General features: G+C 35.2%; 1 protein-coding gene across 1 annotated transcript in view; it reads left to right on the forward strand.

The window, feature by feature from the left end:
* LOC128993167 (5-hydroxytryptamine receptor 2A-like) overlaps positions 1–19,905 on the forward strand; it is a 42,744-nt gene extending 22,839 nt beyond the window's left edge. The window contains exons 2-7 of the mRNA XM_054416929.1: positions 5,300–5,957; positions 6,323–6,550; positions 7,129–7,429; positions 9,423–9,626; positions 15,102–15,374; positions 18,728–19,905. Of these exons, the coding sequence (XP_054272904.1) occupies positions 5,408–5,957; positions 6,323–6,550; positions 7,129–7,429; positions 9,423–9,626; positions 15,102–15,374; positions 18,728–19,040 (1,869 nt within the window). The 5' untranslated portion in view covers positions 5,300–5,407 and the 3' untranslated portion in view covers positions 19,041–19,905. The remainder of the gene's footprint in view (positions 1–5,299; positions 5,958–6,322; positions 6,551–7,128; positions 7,430–9,422; positions 9,627–15,101; positions 15,375–18,727) is intronic.
* Positions 19,906–20,224: the final 319 nt, after the last annotated feature.

Below are 20,224 nucleotides of genomic sequence, written 5' to 3' on the forward strand. Positions count from 1 at the left end.
TAATATATTACACTCTACACACTCTACATAGAATATTATATTATACTACTTACATACACTCCACATAGAGTAATATATTACACTCTACATACTCTACATATAATATTATATAACAATACTTACATACACTCCACATAGAGTAATATATTACACTCTACACACTCTACATAGAATATTATATTACACTACTTACATACACTCCACATAGAGTAATATCGTTGATCACATTGTCTCTACATAGAGTAATATACAGGGTGTTCATTTGAAAACTTTCCATATCTGTTGTGTGCAAAGGTAAGGCTTTTAACACTTGTTTGTTCTCATTTCCCCCTAATTTGGACATGCCAAATCCAATAAAATTATTTTCAATTTTGAAAAATGCCCCAAAAGGGCCCAATTTGGGGGGTAGGGGTGGTTTTTGAGAAATTTTCAAATGTAAACATGGGTTGTGTGATACATCAATTTAAAGCTCTAATCACCCCGATCATTTTGGTGCAAAAAAAGTTTAATTATCTTTAACCGTATTTACAGGGTGGGTCAAAACGTTTTAAAAAAGGACTTTGAAGTCAAGTACCGTATTACCCTAACTACTGAACGGAACAGCACCAAATTTCTTTCCAAGCTTATTCTTGAGCTACTCTTTAAGATAACTTGTAGTATACCCTTTTTCAAAATTGAAAATAATTTTATTGGATTTGGCATGTCCAAATTAGGGGGAATTGAGAACAAACAAGTGTTAAAAGCCTTACCTTTGCACACAACAGATATGGAAAGTTTTCAAATGAACACCCTGTATTACACTCTACACACTCTACATAGAATATTCTATTACATTACTTACATACGCTCCACATAGAGTAATATCGTTGATCGCATTGTCTCTACATAGAGTAATATATTACACTCTACACACTCTACATAGAATATTATATTACACTAATTATATACACTCCACATAGAGTAATATTTTTTTAAATAACGAGTTAATAAAAAAATACACAATGCTATTTATATTAATAAAATGTCGGTACTTCAGCCACATCTTTAATATTTTATAGAGTAATATTTTACTCACTATACACATACAGGGTGTCTCGTAAGTAAGTACAACAGATTTAGGAATAGGGTTAATGGGTCAAAATAAATCGAAAACCAAGAAAAACACTTTTGTTACAAAATTATTCAGTGAGATATCAGCCTATTGGGTTTTCGTGTATTTAATTTATATTTTAAAAACAATTTAAGATATTGTTATCAAATTTAATATTGGCTTTAATCGTCATGAGCTATAAACAATTATCAAAGTTTCGAAATGGAGGTTATTTTGAAATAATAAATTTTTTAAACTTGAATTATATACAATGACCAAGTTTAAGAACAAATGCAAGAGAACCTTTGTTTTTAGTATTTGAAATATGATTTTATTTATTTTATAAGGATTTTCGCAATTTTATTTTTGAATTTCTCCAAATTAATTCTTCATTATGACATTTCCATTGTAAAACTTTTATTTATGTTGAATTATAGTTAAATAGAAAATACAAAAATAACAAAATACAGTCAATTATTATTTCACTATTACTTTATTTTATGTTTAAATTTATAAGTTTGCTTTGGTAATGGAAAAATCAAATTTACAAAAAAGATGTGAAACAAAATTGTCACTACAAACAGAATAATAGTTTAAATTTTCAATATTTATGTTACATTGCCATTTTTTATATTCAATCTTGGCAAAATAAAAGTTTGCATTCTCAAAACCCTAAATTGATAGACAATATACATAAACAAATCAAGGTAACTTAGAAACAAATGTCAGCCATTTCTCTTAGTCACAAACGAAATTCAGCTGTCTGTATTGTTAATTGAATGGCGATTGAGTTAAACTAAGCAGATTTAATTTGTTCCAAAGCCAATTGGGTGGTTAAGCTATTTGTTACATTACATCTACTATCCGCTATTGTTGCCATCAGTTTCAAATGGGTTCAGCTCTAGACTTGGCTTCCTCCATCTGTAGACTTACTTAAATCTTACAAACTGTTTTATGATGATTGCTTAAACAATCACCAATACAGTCATAATAATGCAGTATAATTATTTTTTTTATTTAAAATTATTTACAGCTTAAAATTTAATCTTATAGTACCGGTATGTAATTTAATCGAAATAAATTTGATGTTTTTCTAGCAATTTCCCGGATTAAAAATATTTGAAGAATTTGACCGCATTACCTTAAAAACGGTTTGTTCTTTATTCCAAATTGCAAGGGAAAATTGTCTTTCTATGCCAAACAACGTCAGATTAATGTTACAAAGAAGAATATCATTGGACAGCAACAGGGTGTTTTTTTTCTACAAGTACCGAAAGACAACGATTAAAGACTAAATTAGCTTATTGTTTCGTATAATCTTTTTTCATTGCCACTCATCTGATATGCATAGTTGCATTGTTCACTACCAGTTTTAGTCTTATTTGTAAATTATTTTGAATAAGACTCAACATAATTGTGTTTTTGCATGTTCATATAAAATAGTAGGATAATACATTAAAATCATAAGTTTTATGGCAAAAAAGGCTACATATTATTTATTCAGGTGTGATTCCAGTATGAAATGAATAAACTATTTATAAACTGTTTAAAAAGTTATGGTACCTATTTGGATCTGAAAACAGCAAAAATGTTGGCATACAAAGCTTACAGTCTAGGAAACAATGCTCTAATGAAAATCAGCTGATCGGTAATGAAGTAGGGATACCAACGTACGAGGAAGAACATCCTCAAACATTTTGTCTCCGTATGTACTTGTAATTTGGGTTGTGTTAAAAACCCGTATATAGGCCTATGTATAATGCATTGGTAAAGTTTTGTATGCTTTTCACCTTCTTAGTTTCGATAATAAATGTTTGAAACTACTACCTCATATATGGGCACGTATATGTCTATATACATAAATTATGTACAGATTTTATTCACAAAGATTATGTGAGTATACAATGAAAAAATCGTATTCTAGCTATCCTGACAAGAATGTAAAAGTGGATGTGAAAATGTATTAGACCATAGTGTAAAAATAATTACTAATCCACGTATCCAAGGTATCGTTTGGCTATCAAATAATATTATGGTAGTCTTATGAATTGAGAACTAAAGCGAGCACGCATTCAAAGTTGCATAATTATAATGTTAATCAATAAAAACACATACTCACGTGAAAACTAATGGAAGACGTGCCTATGTTTACTCCTCTAAAATCTACAAGATTAATGTGTGACGAGTTGAATCTGAAAACCTGACTTTCTAAATTAACCGAGGGATAAAACGATTTATTAGAGATGCTCGGGGCAGATGGGGAAGGGGTTTTGTATTGATCAAATGGGAGATCGACACTCCATTTATTTGACAGGTTAGGATCTACACTGATTTATTACGTTGGAGGTTGTCAACTGTATTTTTGTGCGCTTGCAATATTATTTTATTTATGCCAGTTTTTAGTGCGAAATCTTAGATTTAGGTTTCACAATTTGTTTGTGTCAACATGATGGGAGTTTTGCACTTGGAGGAGGGGTTGTAAGATATTACACAAAAAGGTTTTGTAAGAACTATTTTACGTTACTAAATGTACATAAACGTGTATTCTTGCACGTAAATACTTGTTTATATGCTATATGTGATAATAATTCCCACCAAATACTCGACGTAAAATGACTCCGGCACATTTTTAAAGTACGTATTTTATGAAAAGATTTGAGTAATTATGTAATCATACAACTTAACCTCCATATTTCAGTGATATGTTTACGAAAGGCTGCATTTTTTATTTATGGGGTTGGGAAACAAAAGCTTAGCGGTCGTACTCATATCGTAAAATTATGATGGATCATTGGATGTGACAGAGGATTTAATCATCTACTTGAACTCATCTCCAATTAAATGAGCGTAAAAACAGTTCCAATCAGTTTTAAAACAAAAAGACAAAAAGTAATACAGATGATGTAATATAATAAACCCACGCAGATGTGTCATTGTTTGAAATAGCCCACAGTTAAGAGAGTGGTGAAAACAGCTGTTTACGGTTAAAACAGTAAAAAATACAGTTTAAGCTGACGATAAATCAATCTGTTTCAGCTGTTTCCGAGCGAACTTGATAGTCCTGTATCTTTACAGCTGATTTCACGGCGGCCTTCACAGAACAGTCGAAAATTTGTCTCCATTCCCACCTTTGTCGAAGACATTAGGTAAAATATGCGCGACAGTTAGTTTGCATATCCACGCGCTCTAGTAGACCATATGTCAATGTCACATAGGTATTTGACGTGCTGCTTTAGCCTCTGCATTACCGTTTTCATTCAATATTTTATAGGTTGTTTCTCACAGGCTGTACAAGATGTGTAAGGTGAAAATTAACACAATTTTTTACTAAAAATGCCTTCCCTTGGTTGTTTCACAGGTCGCAAACAAGAGGAAGAACATGGTATTATAAAATATATCTAATTACGGGATTTTTAGAGGAATTCATTTAATTGTACCCCACTGATACTTAGTAAGTTATTTTATTAGAAAACATAAGATATGTTTAGAGTTCCACTTATCAACAGGAGGCTGTCTAAAACTGTTAGAAAATATAATGGGAATAACGTAAAAGTTTATTTAACTGCTTGACAAATCAACCAAAGGAGATAATTTTTTGTAACAAAAATTATAGTCAACGTAAATATACTTGTTTACAAACATTTTAATTCCTGGTACTATTAAAATGTGTAGTAATTTATAATAGACTATTCGAACGTCAGGGTATCAATATACAATAGGTCTCACTTACCAATTGCTTCTTAGAAACAATGTCACTAATAAGAAAAAATACGGTTAAATTAGTTTTTGATTTTTGGACAACGACATAAGACCAATTAATCATAGGTCAAATCGGGCAATTTCAGCTGATGATAAATTAATTAATTATGCCTTTCAACATTGGCAAACGATATTATAAAAACTAACCCACAAGTCGACTTAGTAATCAGTAGAGAAGTAAAAATGGCTTTCTACTGATGAACTGAATGCAGAGGAAGAGCTTAGTACGGACCCGTGCGACTCTATTTCACAACACCCTCGTCACGGGTGACGATCAAAATCTCATTTGTGCAACGTGTACAGACTGTCTGACTAACACACACACACTCTCAAATACAGACAGCATCTCTTTGTATCTCGCCGACTAGACTAAATTAGATGATTAAATCAATTTCAACGTTTGTTAAACTTAAAATTACGTTATGTAATTTAATTGTTATTTGATTGCAGGACGAGTGAAGGAAAATATAAGATGAGTTATACAAGTGTGCCAACTGGAAAGAAGTGCACGTGAATGTTCGAAAAAGTAGTGAGTGTTTGCGGGTTCTGGGACACGCCATGTTCACCGGCATTCGGCAGTGGTCGACGCAGTTCGATAACACGACCTTGGAGCCCAGTGACGTCACAACATGGCGCCCACCTTGGCTCTGCCACTTGGACAACTCCACGCTGGACTGTGGGGTTGGGGAGGGAGCGGGACTGTTGTGCCAACCAACAGCAGGAAGACATCTCGACTGTACAGGAGACAGTATGGACCAAGTTTTACATCTAGTGCTAGTTCCTGGGTTGAATTTGTCCAAATTGTGGTTGTACCTGCCTGCGATAAACTCTTCTCATGTACATTGTGATCTCAACGACCCCGGGGATTATACGTGTTATTGGGACAACTACTCGGGGTCTGGGGCCAACCCGCATTACGAATGGAGTTTCTTGTTCGTCCTAGTCTTCATAGTTGCTGGTGGTATTGGCAACATTTTGGTGTGTCTCGCAGTATGTTTAGACAGAAGGTTACAAAATGTTACCAACTACTTCTTGCTCTCGCTTGCCATCGCTGATCTGCTGGTCAGCCTCTTCGTCATGCCTTTGGGAGCGATTCCTGGATTTTTAGGTAACTATATACTTATATAATACTTAATGGGTTAACAACTTGTAAAAAAATGTGCAAGTTTTAATATATTAGGATGAGTTGTACATATTTATGGACGATCCATACATAATCCTTAACGCTCTTCCTGGAGTGTTAAGTTGTATAAAAAGTGTATAAAATGAAGTTCTGGAGGCTAATAAGTGGAGGGAAAAACATTATTATTTAGAATTTTTCAAATGCCCCATTATGATTAATATGGTAATGCAGAATGGACTTGGGTGAGACGTCTCTTTGATCTTTTAATGAAATGAAGCTACATCAGGCCCATGTCCTATCATTTTGACAATGCTATTTACTTAACAAATTACCTAACGTCACGTTCACAGGGTACTGGCCGTTGGGCGTGGTGTGGTGCAACGTTTACGTGACCTGCGACGTGTTGGCGTGTTCCTCCAGCATCATGCACATGTGCTTCATCAGTCTAGGCAGGTACCTCGGGATCCGCAACCCACTCAAGACCCGCCACACGTACTCTACCAAAAGACTGGTTGGTATCAAGATAGCTCTCGTCTGGGCGCTCTCGATGCTGGTGTCCAGTTCTATCACATTACTAGGTACGGATGAACTAGTTTGTAGATGACTGATGAAAAAAGGTTATTTGTTTACTTAGACCACACAAATAGAAGGGAAAGTGAATAAACAGATTTGTTCTACAACGAAAGCTACCTGATTCACCAACGAAGACTACAGTTTCAAGTATAAAACCAGACTTAACAGACTTTCTCAAGATAAATCGAAATGGATCCAAATATTTGTTGACCACCATAAATATCACTTAAGCCCATTGTAAACACCCTGAATTGAAACAAGAAGAGTGTATCACCTATCGCAATGGATGTCAGTACCCACTCATTTTCTAATGTGATTGCAACTATTGCTTAAAAGGGTAAATATTGTAAAAAATACATTTCGTTAGATTAGTTAGGTTTAAAACATTTTACAGTGACACTTTTGATATGTTATCTAGCGGTTAGCATATTACACTTTGGTGTGAAAAAAATGAGTTCGATCTACTTTTCTTTCATAGAGTAGGCAATTCCTTTATTGAAAATTCCAGTGGTGTAGACACCAGAAGGATGTATGCTTTTGTTTTACTCTTGCTAGCAACACAGTTATCCTTGGGCATGTGCAGGTCTGCACGATCCTCTCAACATAATGCCGGAGCCACAAGTCTGCGCCATTAACAACCGCACGTTCTGGGTGTTCGGCTCTCTCGTGGCCTTCTACATCCCCATGGTCACGATGGTGGTGACGTACGCCCTCACAGTCCAGCTGCTGAGACGGAAAGCACGCTTTGTGGCCCAGCAGCCCGGAGAAGACTCTGAACTCTTCAGGAGACTCGGAGGCCGCTTCCAGAAGACGCCTGACAGACATCAACGCTCCATGAGCACCTCACACAAGCTGATCTACAAGACTCCGGGACAGTCGGATAGGTATGAGCATTTACTGCATCTTGGACTATATTATAGATTACAAGCTAGTCATACAGTTTAGTACCGGGTCAATTCAAGATGGCGGCTAACATACTAATGTTTCTAACTAAACATGCCTCTACGGTACAAGGTCTCAACACTCTAAAACCATTTTTTTCCAATGATTGTGTGCTTTTTGTTGCAGTGGACGGGGATAAATGTATGTTCAACTGTTATTTAAAAGCTAAAATCACATGTGAAAAAGACTAATTTAGGATTTTTAAAATTATTTTGTAAATACTCAAAGACACAATTATTACAAAGTTTTAGTTCGTCCAGGGCATAGGTTGGAGCTTTGTGTATATTTTAAAGTTTATTTCAACTCGATAAACACTTTAATAATGCCACGAGGAATTTTTTGTAGGACCATGTTTACGAGGTAACCAGCTGGTGGGCCTCTAGGATTTTTTATTATTTTAACCCAAAATAATAGCGGTAGTTATTGATAATGATATTATTATAACCGAACACAATTCATCCAAAGATTACCTTCAAAGTTTTAAATTAATTATTCAATGCCTAAATGTTATTTTTTTCTATTATGGCTGAGAGTAGATATCTATATATATACTATATATAGATAAATATAGTATAGAGTATAGATGGATATCTATATATACTATATCTAGATAGATATAGTATAGATAGATATCTAGATATACTATACGAGTATATAGTAGTGGAAAACTACCTATACTACCATCTTGCAACGGTTTTACTACTTATGCGGGTAATCCTTTACTTACAATCTAAATTGAATCCCCAAATTCTACACTGGCTAATTTGACATTCATAAATGTTGAACCTTGTTACATTAAAATTAAAATTTCATTTTTCATTTCAAAGCTTCATATTTAATATAAAGCTAGAATATAAAAATTATAAACTATGTAGGATTATTTAATAACGATATTTTTTACCATTGAAAGCTATTAGTAAACACTCTCACTAACGAGTGCATGTTAGTAGTTAAAATATTTATATTGAACAGATAAGTTAAATTCTCTTCAGTTTCAATCAAAAAACACATTTATACAAAACTCTATCGACACAGTCCAAACATGGTTATAACAGTAATTGAAATTTTGTTTAGCTTGTTGTTTACTTTAAATCCATAAGATTGTTGCTAAAAAAGTCAGAATGAAATGTTTCACGAAAGAAGATTAAACTTTGCTAGTTAAAGAAGAAAACAAAGGAATCACAGTTAAGACCGATATTTCAACTTTAACTACACAAACTGCAGATGGAGACTCATCAACTGTTAACTGGTGTTGTTCAGATAAAAATGTTTCTTTTGGTTATCTCTGAAGTACTAAGAATCGTTATCTTCCTCTAATCCCATCCAATAAAGTAATCCTGGATATAACAGAACATGAAAAAATAGTTAATTAATTAGTGTACGATTACTTTTCAAGGCTTGACATTAATAAGCTAAATACAAAGTCAAAAAGATTAGCTTATAATTAAACAAACTATTGGATCTATTAAACTACGGAAACGCTCCATTGAGATTGAACCTCACCAACCATGGCTGGTCGTCATAGCTGTTATTTTTTGTATTTTTTATGTACCAAGTCTACCTATGCCTTTTCATCCTGCCCACCTAAATGATCCTGCCCACTTTGATCATCAAATGCTTTTAGACATTGCCAAACTGTCTTGTTTTTGTAAATACAAACCGCCTTTTTTCATAGTTTTTATTCATCCTGATGGTGAGTTGAACCTATATACCTGAGTTAAACTAGAGCTTGTACTGAAATATTTTGCCAAAGAAGATTGTCATAGCCTTATTGGCAGTAAAAGAAATATTACATTGCAGCCAATATCTCAGGCTGTCAAGCTGGTCTAGTGTAAGCGTGGGACTTTGATCCCAAGGGTTCCGGAATCGAATCCCTCCACTCGCCAATACAAAATAAAAACTTCTGATGTCTAAATTTATCTGATATTTTGACAGCAACCGACACTCCAACTCCATGAGAGCAATGAGCAGCTCCCAGCCGGCTCTGAGCTATGCCAACGGAGGTGGAGCTAGGGGTGAAATGGGATCCGTGGACCAAGGGACTCAGACACCCGACAACATCAGTCGAGAGACCCGCCATAGTCGGCCTAGGACACTCCGGCTCCCGCTAAATGTAGCGCCTACAGCCCTCAACCTCAGGTAATACACGGATCTTGGTGCGTAAAGGGGCAGCAAATATTTGTGGCAACGTCGCACAGGCCGGCCTATTGCTATGGTAACAACATTAATAACAAACGTGTAAGACACACGTTGCATTAATGCAACAGCTGATTCAGTAGGCCGGGATTGCGGTGTTGCCACTTTGTCACACCGTGGCCTTGTTAAGGTTTATGAATGCAGGTTGGATTGTATCATTGACTTATGGTTACAAAATTAGACATCAAATAAATAATATGTAACAGTTGTATAGTAGCCTAAATTGATTCAAAGGAACATAGTTGAATTAAACACTCCTAGATTGCGCTACAGTCTCCGTCAATCGTTGCTATGAAAATTGTTGCTATCACAAAATATTCTTTAGTTTTCGATAAGTCGTCATGTCGGTTTGACTTAGTTAAAAGGTAGGTGTATTCTACACAAATCAGCGCAGTCTCTTGGTGGAGTAATTCGACTAAGTCAATTTTTATTATAAATCTGGCGACAACTTTATCGATAGTAAAAGATCACACCCTTTAAAGCAACCACCTTGGATTAGAAAGATCAATATATCTGTGCTAACTTTAGATTAAATATTTTATTCATGAGGTATAATTTTATTGGACAGCAATATGGAAGTTTATTGTATAAAAGATAACTTCGAGATTAAAATTTTTGCAATCAGTCTTTGTACTATAAAGACCTAATAAAGTTTAGCACGAGTACTGGTTATTGATATACACGGAAAGGTTAAAAGAATAGAATAATTACAAAGATATAATAGTAAGAATTGAATTAGTTTGCTTTATACGGGTGTCCATAAATGAATATCGGGGTTTTAACTCTTTATAATATTAATTACATTAAACTTACAGTTATAAATGATATGTCACATGAAAGAGCAACTCAAACAGTTTTATATACAAGCTTACAAGTGTTCTATGTGAGCACCATTTGTCACACGGCACACATCAAGTCTATAGCTGAGTTCTTCCCAAACGTTGAGCAGTGTGTCTTCAGTAATTGTTGCAACAGCTGCTTCAATCCTGTTTCGTAATTCATGGAGGTCAGCTGGTAATGGAGGCACATACACACGATCCTTGATGAAACCCCAAAGGTAGAAATCGCATGGCGTTAGGTCGGGTGAACGTGGAGGCCACGCATAGCAAGCTCTGTCATTGGGTCCCTTGCGGCCAATCCAGCGGTCGGGTAAAGTTACGTTCAACCAACCGCGTACTTCGTTATGCCAGTGAGGTGGCGCGCCATCTTGCTGGAAAATGAAATTCTCTGGTTCATATTGTTCCAATTGAGGGAAGAGCCATTGCTCTAGTGTATCAAGGTAAGAAGTACCAGTAACAGTAGCTTCACCAAAAAAGAAAGGTCCGTAAACTTTCCGCCGGGATACGGCACAAAAAACATTGATTTTAGGGGAGTCTCGTTGCACTTGTACGACCTCATGAGGATTTTTTGAGCCCCATATCCGCACATTATGAGTGTTAACATGTCCACTGAGGTGAAAGGTCGATTCATCACTGAAAACAACATGATCTAGAAAATCTTCATCGTCATTTAACAGCATTACGTTAGCGAAGTTGGCACGTAAACCATGGTCTGCAGGCTTTAGAGCCTGTAACAACTGTAAACGATAAGGACGTAGTTGCAATCGTTTCCTTAAAACTTTCCAAACAGTCGACTTAGCAATTTCTAATTCACGACTAGCCTTCCGAACTGATTTCTTTGGGCTACGAGTGAACGACTCTCTCACTCGCTCAACATCCTCTTCGCTAACTCTTGGTCGTCCCGTGCTCTTCCCTTTACAAAGGCAGCCTGTATCTTCAAACTGATGAAACCATCTACGGATGTTATTGTCACTTGGAGGATCACACCCGAACTTAATGCGGAACGCACGTTGCACAGTAACTACAGATTCAGTCTTTGCAAACTGCAAAACACAAAACGCTTTCTGTTCACTAGTCGCCATCTTTGCTACTACCGCTTTCTAGCGGATCGCGGTGTAAACATTTCACGCGCATGCGCACTGGTGCTAACGAATAAAACTGTTTGAGTTGCTCTTTCATGTGACATATCATTTATAACTGTAAGTTTAATGTAATTAATATTATAAAGCGTTGGATCTCATTCAGGCCAATTTGTCAACCTGTAATATTTTATCTCGGTTATGTTATCATACTTCTAGAGTTTCACAACATTCATAGCCATATCCTCATTTTTTGAACACAAAAACCGCATATCACCTGCAAGAGTATTTCCAAGAAATATTTTGTACATTATCCTATGTCTGGTACGCGTATAGTTAATTTCAAAACCGTAATTACGTTTACATTGCAATTAGTAATTTTGGTTTCAGCTGACTTAGGATGAGTTATTTGTAACAATTGTATTTAATCCTTCTAAGTAAGGAAGTAAAATCATTGTAGTGATAGTATGCTTTAAGAGTAAATTATAATTGCTTTATGATCTCAATTTCTGTGAAAAGATCAATATTTCTATTACAATTATAGTCAAACAGGTTGGTTTACCTTTCAAACACACAAAATCAACCGGACCAAAATTGTCTGGGGATCTCACCTTCAAAAATATGGTACAATTATAAGTGGGGTGATTTCAGACCAGATGGCATTTGCCATTGGGCTAATAGTGGAATCGAACAAAAGGTTGACATTACAAGAGGTAAATGGCACAGACCAGGGTTTGTACAGTTCCTTTACGGAACAGTGTAAAAATGCCAACGATGTAAAAATACTCACATATGAAGTACCATTGGTTAAAATTAGTCATTTAGTGTTCTACAGCCTATGAACTAACTGTTTTTTCTCAGTGTTTTTAAATCCTGGAATCATGATTTGTCACTTAACATGGATACAACTACTATATAAAAAAATCCAATTATAGAATCAATATTCTGCAGAAGGCTTTCCAATATTTAACTAATGAAACCCTTTATCAAACCAAAACCAATGTATCTTCGTTATTTGTTACGTTTTAATTTACCTTTCTCACAGTTGACTCTGAGTGATACGTAAACACAAATTCAACAGTCAACTGATTCCCATCGAGTAAACACAAACATACCGAGTGTTTGAAACAAAGCCAGTTTGCACGAGTGTGAAACACAGATTCACACCAAACAATGTTTACGATGTGTTTCATGTTAGTGTTGGCAATCGTTTCACAAACGTGCATCTCTGGACTTGTTATGATCGCCAAATGCTCCTGTCAAATTTGCTTTACACTGGTACTAGCCTACTTTTAAACCTTCAACCAGATCCATTGTTTTGACGAAGAAAACTGAATGTTCACGAATGGAATGCTTTAATCTTCTTCCTATTTGAAGCGTCAAAAACCCCTTTGGTATTCATCCAATTTGCTTTGGGTTATGCTTTTTTTACTTGAACATTCCTAAGGGATTGTACTATTTAGCTTGAAAAGAGTGAATAAATGTTAGTGATTAAATGGTCAACGCTTTGTACTCTTTGAGGTTTCTGGTTGATTTAAGACATTTGCATGTAGATAATATTAAAGTATTCAACCTCTGAAAACTAATTGAAATATTCATGCTCATTAAGGTTATTTGATCTTTCAGAGACATTGTTGTCTATAAACTGGCTTGTTTATTTTTCTGTTTGTAAAATATTTACTCATTAAACCATGTCATTTATGCAATAATAATGCAATAATGCAAGAATTTATGCAATAATTGAGGATATATTTTAAGTAGTTTAAGAGCTTAATTAATTTTGTTGTATTAGGTACTTTGTTGTGCTTTAGATTTTTCTGTAACAATATTTTTTTATTCTTTGGAACCATCTTCCGTCCAGTTTGAATATAGTTAAAAATGTATTTGGTTTGTTAAGAATTATTGTCTTTGTGAAGTTTTTGATGAACCAATGATGTTCCTAATTAGCACAATGTTATGCCCAGATTTTTATTATTCATTTGTATGTATAAGATCTTCTTTGATGTGTATCCTGAGTTAAAATTTACGATCACATGTGAGCATATTTAAATTCAAGCCGATGTGGGGAGAAGAAAAACCTAATAAAAATACACTCAATACTTCACAGGGTGGCATTAAGTATAGAAATGAATGATCTAAGATGAAAAATAGTACTTGATCGAAAATACAGTTTTATAAAAGTCTTTCGAAAATGCAATTTGTATACCGAGTGCAGTACCTTAAAATGCAGTAGGAACTGTACTAACCCCCATTGCCACCAATGTTCATTATATCCATTTACATGTGAAATAAGTTTTAATAGGATCCCTTCAATGGCATCATACATGTTTTAAAGGAAGCTGCTAAGCTCTCTGTGAGTCAAGATACAAAGGGGACTCAATTTGAATATACGCTCTAAGATTTTGGGTTATTTATAAAGTCAGTTGTGTTGTACGCCCTGTTGCACACAAAACGTTCATTTAATTATATTTAATCTTACTAATATTATAAATGTTATTATATATAATTATTATATACATGTAAAGTATTGATGTATTATATACTGCTACTTCATTGTTTGAAATGGGAATATAAATCTAAATGATAATATATACATACTGCTTCTACATTGTTTGAAATGGGTATACAAATTTAAAAGGAAAATCAATAATAATTTTTATGTGCAAACATTTATTTATACAGTACATGTTAGGTGTTATAGCAAATTAGGTTGCACAGTTGTGAAAATAGACCTGATATTATTTTGGCAACAAGCAGTGCTGTTTTTCATTCTGATGGTGATCAAAATAACTATAAACATGTGAAATGTACAGTTTTTATGTAAAAAAAAATTAAAAGCATGATATCGTACACAATATCGTACAAATGTAGCTACCTCTTATGGCCGGACCGGACAGGACCGAAACGATTCGTACAAGTGTAGCCAACCAACACAAATTTGGGCCGGACCGAACCGAACCGAACCGAACCGGACCGAACCGAACCGAACCGGACCGAACCGAACCGAACCGGACCGAATCGGACCGAATCGGGCAAGTGTAGCCGCTGCTGTAGCCGCCTCCATTTAAAAACATGGGAAGCATTGGTCCACATTTTAGAGGACCGGACCGAATCGGGCAAGTGTAGCCACTGCTTAAATGCTTCGTTGCGAAAACAAACTTTTCAAGCATCGCAAGTTGCAACTCATCAAAAACACAATTAAAACTAAAAACTTTCGTTTTATGTACTGAGCAATCTGAATTGTTGGACTATTTCCGAAGATACGTAAGACCAATCATTGTCTTCTTTTGATTTTAGATAGAACCCTGGTGTGTAATCGACAACGATCTATACGGTATAATTCAAACCCCACTAATCTCCATATGAAATATTACCGGTGGACTACGTATAAAGGAGGGAATATGACCTTCTTAGTTGTTCGAACCTCTTTCCGTTTCAGAGATCTTCATGTACAAACTTAAATTTGTTTACCTCAAACTAACAAACTCCATCTTTCCCAGGTTCCTGGGCAACCGGAGCAAGCGGCAATCGTTGGCGGCCAACGCAGTCGCCACAGAGCAGAAGGCCTCCAAGGTCCTGGGGCTGGTGTTCTTCACCTTCGTCTTCTGCTGGGCGCCGTTCTTCGTCCTGAACATCCTTTTCGCCGCGTGTCCTGAGTGTCCTGTGCCTGAACACGTGGTCAACATATGCCTGTGGCTTGGCTACGTCAGCTCCACCATCAACCCAATCATCTACACAATCTTCAACAGGACTTTTAGAAACGCATTTATCAGGTAAACTGGGGATGGTTGAGTAAAATAGTGTAAGAGTGAAGTATTGGAGGAAAAAATAGCCAACTTGAGTAAAATGGTGTAGAAGTGAAGTATGAGTGGGAATCGTGGGAGATCGGAGTGCGGTCCAATAGGTTGTGTGGCAGTAATTTTGTAATATGTTTGATTTATGTGTGTTAGCTTATATAACTTAGACAAATTATAGATCATGCCTAATATAACTAGCAAAACTGATTTAGTGGAAGGATATAGTCTGTTCACAAAATTTAGGCTGTTTAAAGGGAATGTTTCCTGGGTTCCCAACACTATTTATTTTAGCTAGATCTATACATAAACTGATCAGGTGTTGGCTGTTGTTTCAAAGTTAGGGTGAGGTGGAGGGGATTGAATCACTTCCCGACAAACCACCTAGAAATTTGTGAACGGATTAAAATAAATGAAACCTTTCATTTGAAGACTCAAATAACATAGGAACTAAAGAGGTTTATATATAAACAAACTTTTGTAAAAATTTTATTTATTCACTTAAAATACTATCAACTTTAAAGGAATTATATTTTAAAAGCTTATTCGTTGATGGCGAATAAACAGTGTTAGATCTTTAGCCTAATGTTGCTGGATTGTGATACTGTTATTATTTTATTTTTTCTCTCGGTTTTAGCCACGGAAAAAGCACGAATATTAGAAAAATACCAGTGAGTGAATGGTTACATCGTGGGACATGGAATTAAACAATAGGAAAATGAAGCATTCAGTTACTAGACTTTTTGATAAGTTCATAAACTTTTGTTAAATGCTAATCTGTTGGATAAAAAATATTTCTTTCTGAACCATAATTTAAAAACAAGTTATAAGATAAGACTATGGATTTGATAAAGGCGTTGGATAATGTTTTTCTAATAATCAATGTTTCGGGGAGGTTTCGGGGAGCGAGTTGGTCTAGTGGCCTAGTGTTAGAGCACGATATTTCGGTCCCCGAGGTCAGGGGGGGATCAAATGAGGGTTCAAATCCCACTAAATCACTAATGGATTTTATCTAAGTGATAATGTTGCAACCCCTAGGTCTAACCTGAAGTAACGTGAACAACAATCGGGGTTCAGACCTAGCGGCCAAAGAAACAAAAAAAAAAAACGAAAAATGTTTGCGAACTTCAAGAAAAATATTTATACTGCTGCACAGAATTAAATCTACTACATGACATACAAGATATGGAAGTACGATATAATATCAAAACGTAGGAAATGGTTATAAGAGAGCCTTGTGATATAATTTTAAACTAAACAGATTATTGTTAAAAATAACGGTTAACTAACATCTCGCATGGGACAACTCTTGGCAAGGTACTTGGAATCAACTGCATTATACAGCGCAATGCGGGTGTTCTCAGGTGCAGCAAATCAAACAAGGAACACAACATTTAACTATGAAGATGTTTACAAGCTGTAAAATGAAGTCGTGCAAAACAGTGTCATGCAGCTGCGATGTTTTTACTACATGTTTTACGACTCGGGTATAATATTTCTTGGTTAAACTTTTGTCTGAATAGGGGGTGGGTTTGAGACCTTTAAAGTAAGGCGGTGGCTGTAAATAGGAATAGTAATATTTGACATGCATAGTTACTAAGGTTTCATAGTAGTAACCATTGACCTATTAGTTATAATCAAAACACACCTTACAAACTTCTCAACAAGGACAATCTAATACAATGGAATGCTTTATTAAAAAAAACTTATGAAAGTTTACAAAGCTCAGTCATTCCTTTACTTTTTCAACATTTACTTTCATAATTATGCCCCATATTCTTATTTTATAGGAATATAACTCTTAATTAATATAGTGAACCCTGTATATGAGGATGGTTCATGTTTAAAACATATTTTAACTTTTTTCATTTTATGTGACACTTGACCTTAATAAAATCCAAAATCTATGTCAACATTTTAAATCTTCGTTATATTAGCTGTAACCTAAATGATTCCTGAACAACTCAATACTCAAAAAACTCAGATCGCACAAAATTTGTTTTCGGAAAGAAAATTCGAATACAGGGTTGAAAAATAACAGTAAATCAGAGTGAAAAACAGGAGCGAAGGATTGACTGACGGTGGAGAGGGTTTGGTTATATTGTTACCTCTGCTCGTCAATCACTTCTGCGGATTTCTGTTGTCAGTTCGTTTCCTCTGATTGTTTTCCATTAAAAATTAGATTTATCACATGTGTTAGTGAAATGGGTTCTCTCAGTGAATAACCTTTCTCACATGTTCATTTATCTTGATCGATATTTTATCGTTTTTCTTGGTACTTGCAAAAAGTTTGTTTTCAGTGCAGAAGCAGTGCAGTAACTAAATTTCAATATAAAATATGGTAACTCACTTACTTGAAGAGCCATAGTTAAATTATTGTTGTTTTCTGATATTTTACTGTTTAACGCTTGATATTCCTTTTGCTATTAATCATAAATTGGTTTAAGATGACAAAATATTGAAAGATTTTTCTATTAAAAAATAGGATTGATTTAGGAGCATATTAGTTCATGAGTAATTAATACAACACTCAATTCAGCTTGAATTAATGCTTAACTTTACTGGCCACTCAAACAATAGCTTCCCAAATTCATTTGTTGTATACTTTCTTGAATGTTAACAGCGGCAACTGATTGATCTAAAATAATGTCCTGGTATAAATACAAGGATTAACTTTGGTTTCTAATGAGTCATAATTTGCGTTTCCCTACAAATTTTCAAGGTCCCTCGAAAGACTGATGAAAGAATGCAAAAACAACCATTGCTTAGGCTTGACTATGTTTATTAAAAGCTCATTGATAGTAAAATAATCATATCACAGAATAATTTGATGCAGTGCTTATGAAAATTTTTTAAACCCTCACTTGTTCAAAGTTCCTAAAGCGCCACAGTAGTAGCCTTGGGATACCCTCTTGGTTGAGTAACAATGTGCAACAACTCCAAAATTCACCATCACTGTTCAATGAACTAGATTTTATGTGTTCAAGATTACTGAAGTGCAAACAACTTGAGATACTCAAGGTTCAGATGATGCTAGCAAACTATCATCCGACAATGGTTATTTTTCAACACATTTTACATTATTCCAGATTGCTGAAGTGCCATTGCAGCAGACTTAGAAGATCTTCGAGGTTCAGGTCCATGAAAGAACACCGAGTGTCTAACCATCCCCTTCCAACAATTTTCATTGATCAAAGCATTTTCCATGTCACAGGTTACTGAAGTGCCATTGTAGCACACTCGGAAGATCTTCGAAGTTCAGGTCCATGAAAGAACACCAATTCTTCTTCTTCCAACAATGTTTATTGTTGAACACGTTTTCCATGTCACAGGTTACTGAAGTGCCATTGCAGCAGACTCGGAAGATCTTCGAGGTTCAGGTCCATGAACGAACATCGTGTAACGACTCCATCCTCGGCTATTTCCGGAGCGGCTGCGCTTCCTCTGTCTCTGTCACTCCAGGCGACTCCCCTCATCACCCCATCCCCTGGCTCGTGGTCAACCCCTTCCCCTTCCACAGCCATCTCCGCGGTGGCCACACTTCCCCTTTCTCTCATCTCCCCAGCCACCAACAACTCCTTCATGGTCAGTCGGAGCACCTCCAGCAACTACCAGGAGTCACTAAACTTCAATGAGACTTTCTAAACAGGGTACTTCTTCCAATAATCAGCTGTAGATATCAAAGTAAACATCTATAAAAGTCCATGTTGGTAAGTCAGGATTGGAATCAGAAAGTGCACTGTCGTTGAATTTACTTTTTGGGTTTTTAAAGTGACTGTGAGGAGGCAGTAATCCATCAGTTGTCTTTTTGAATTGTAATTTAAATTAAGTAATTGCAGACATATAATTTCGCCTTTTGTGGAGCAGAAGCTTTCTTTTAAAATTTGACGTACATTATCAAATCATTACATCGTTGACATTGGTGATAGATGTCTACTTTGTATCTATGACTATTGGTACTTACAGTCTGAATTTCGTAATAACCCTTTCCCAGAGTGATAAGGTTGTATAGAAAATGAGGTAGATTATTAATACTACGATTACAAATAGTTTTCTATGAAATACTCCATCAGTGTGTTAGACCTAAATGAAACTTTAAATTGTGTATATAACATTGGTTTAAACCTATCAAGTTTAGTTTGTACATACGAATAACAATACTTGGAACACTACTTAAAAGAGTAAGACGCTACCCACTAGGCACTATTGCACTAAATTTGGGTACATTTGTTGCCCAAACTGCTTTCAAAATATTTAAAGCAGAGCCCTGCAACAATTACAAAACTCGATACAAAGAAAAACACATGTTCTCGAAACTCAATTTTTGCAGTGAAGTTGTAGTAATTAAATTAGCTTGTTAACTCGACCAATTTCAAGTACGTATTGTTTGCACTGTAAAACACAAGTGGGTTGAAAACTATTCAGCATCGTTGTAACTATTAATAATCTACCTCTGGGATCCACACTGCGTACTATATATTGTCTGTATAGTTTCAAATACGTTTTTAAAGGAAAATATTTGAATAGCAATGCAGTTATGTTGTGAAACAAAAATTTTAAAAGGCTTAATTTCTTTATGACTAGCAATACTTGTAAAGTAATTTTAGTCCCAATTACCACGAAGGAAGATAATCAGAGATTTATTATTTGTTACTCCCATTATCATCACTTTGATGGCACACATTTTAGAATATTGACTTGGTTGTTTCTTATAAATTAGCTTACGAATACGAATGAGGCAATAATCAAATAACTTTATTTATGCAGTGTGGAGTATTTTTGAAATACGGATTTTTAACCTGAAGAATTAGACTTAATTCTCTTCCAGC

Source organism: Macrosteles quadrilineatus, unplaced genomic scaffold (genome assembly GCF_028750875.1).
Source record: "Macrosteles quadrilineatus isolate MER2022 unplaced genomic scaffold, UCM_ALF_1.0 Scaffold_4__1_contigs__length_99947679, whole genome shotgun sequence".
NCBI lineage: Eukaryota > Metazoa > Arthropoda > Insecta > Hemiptera > Cicadellidae > Macrosteles > Macrosteles quadrilineatus.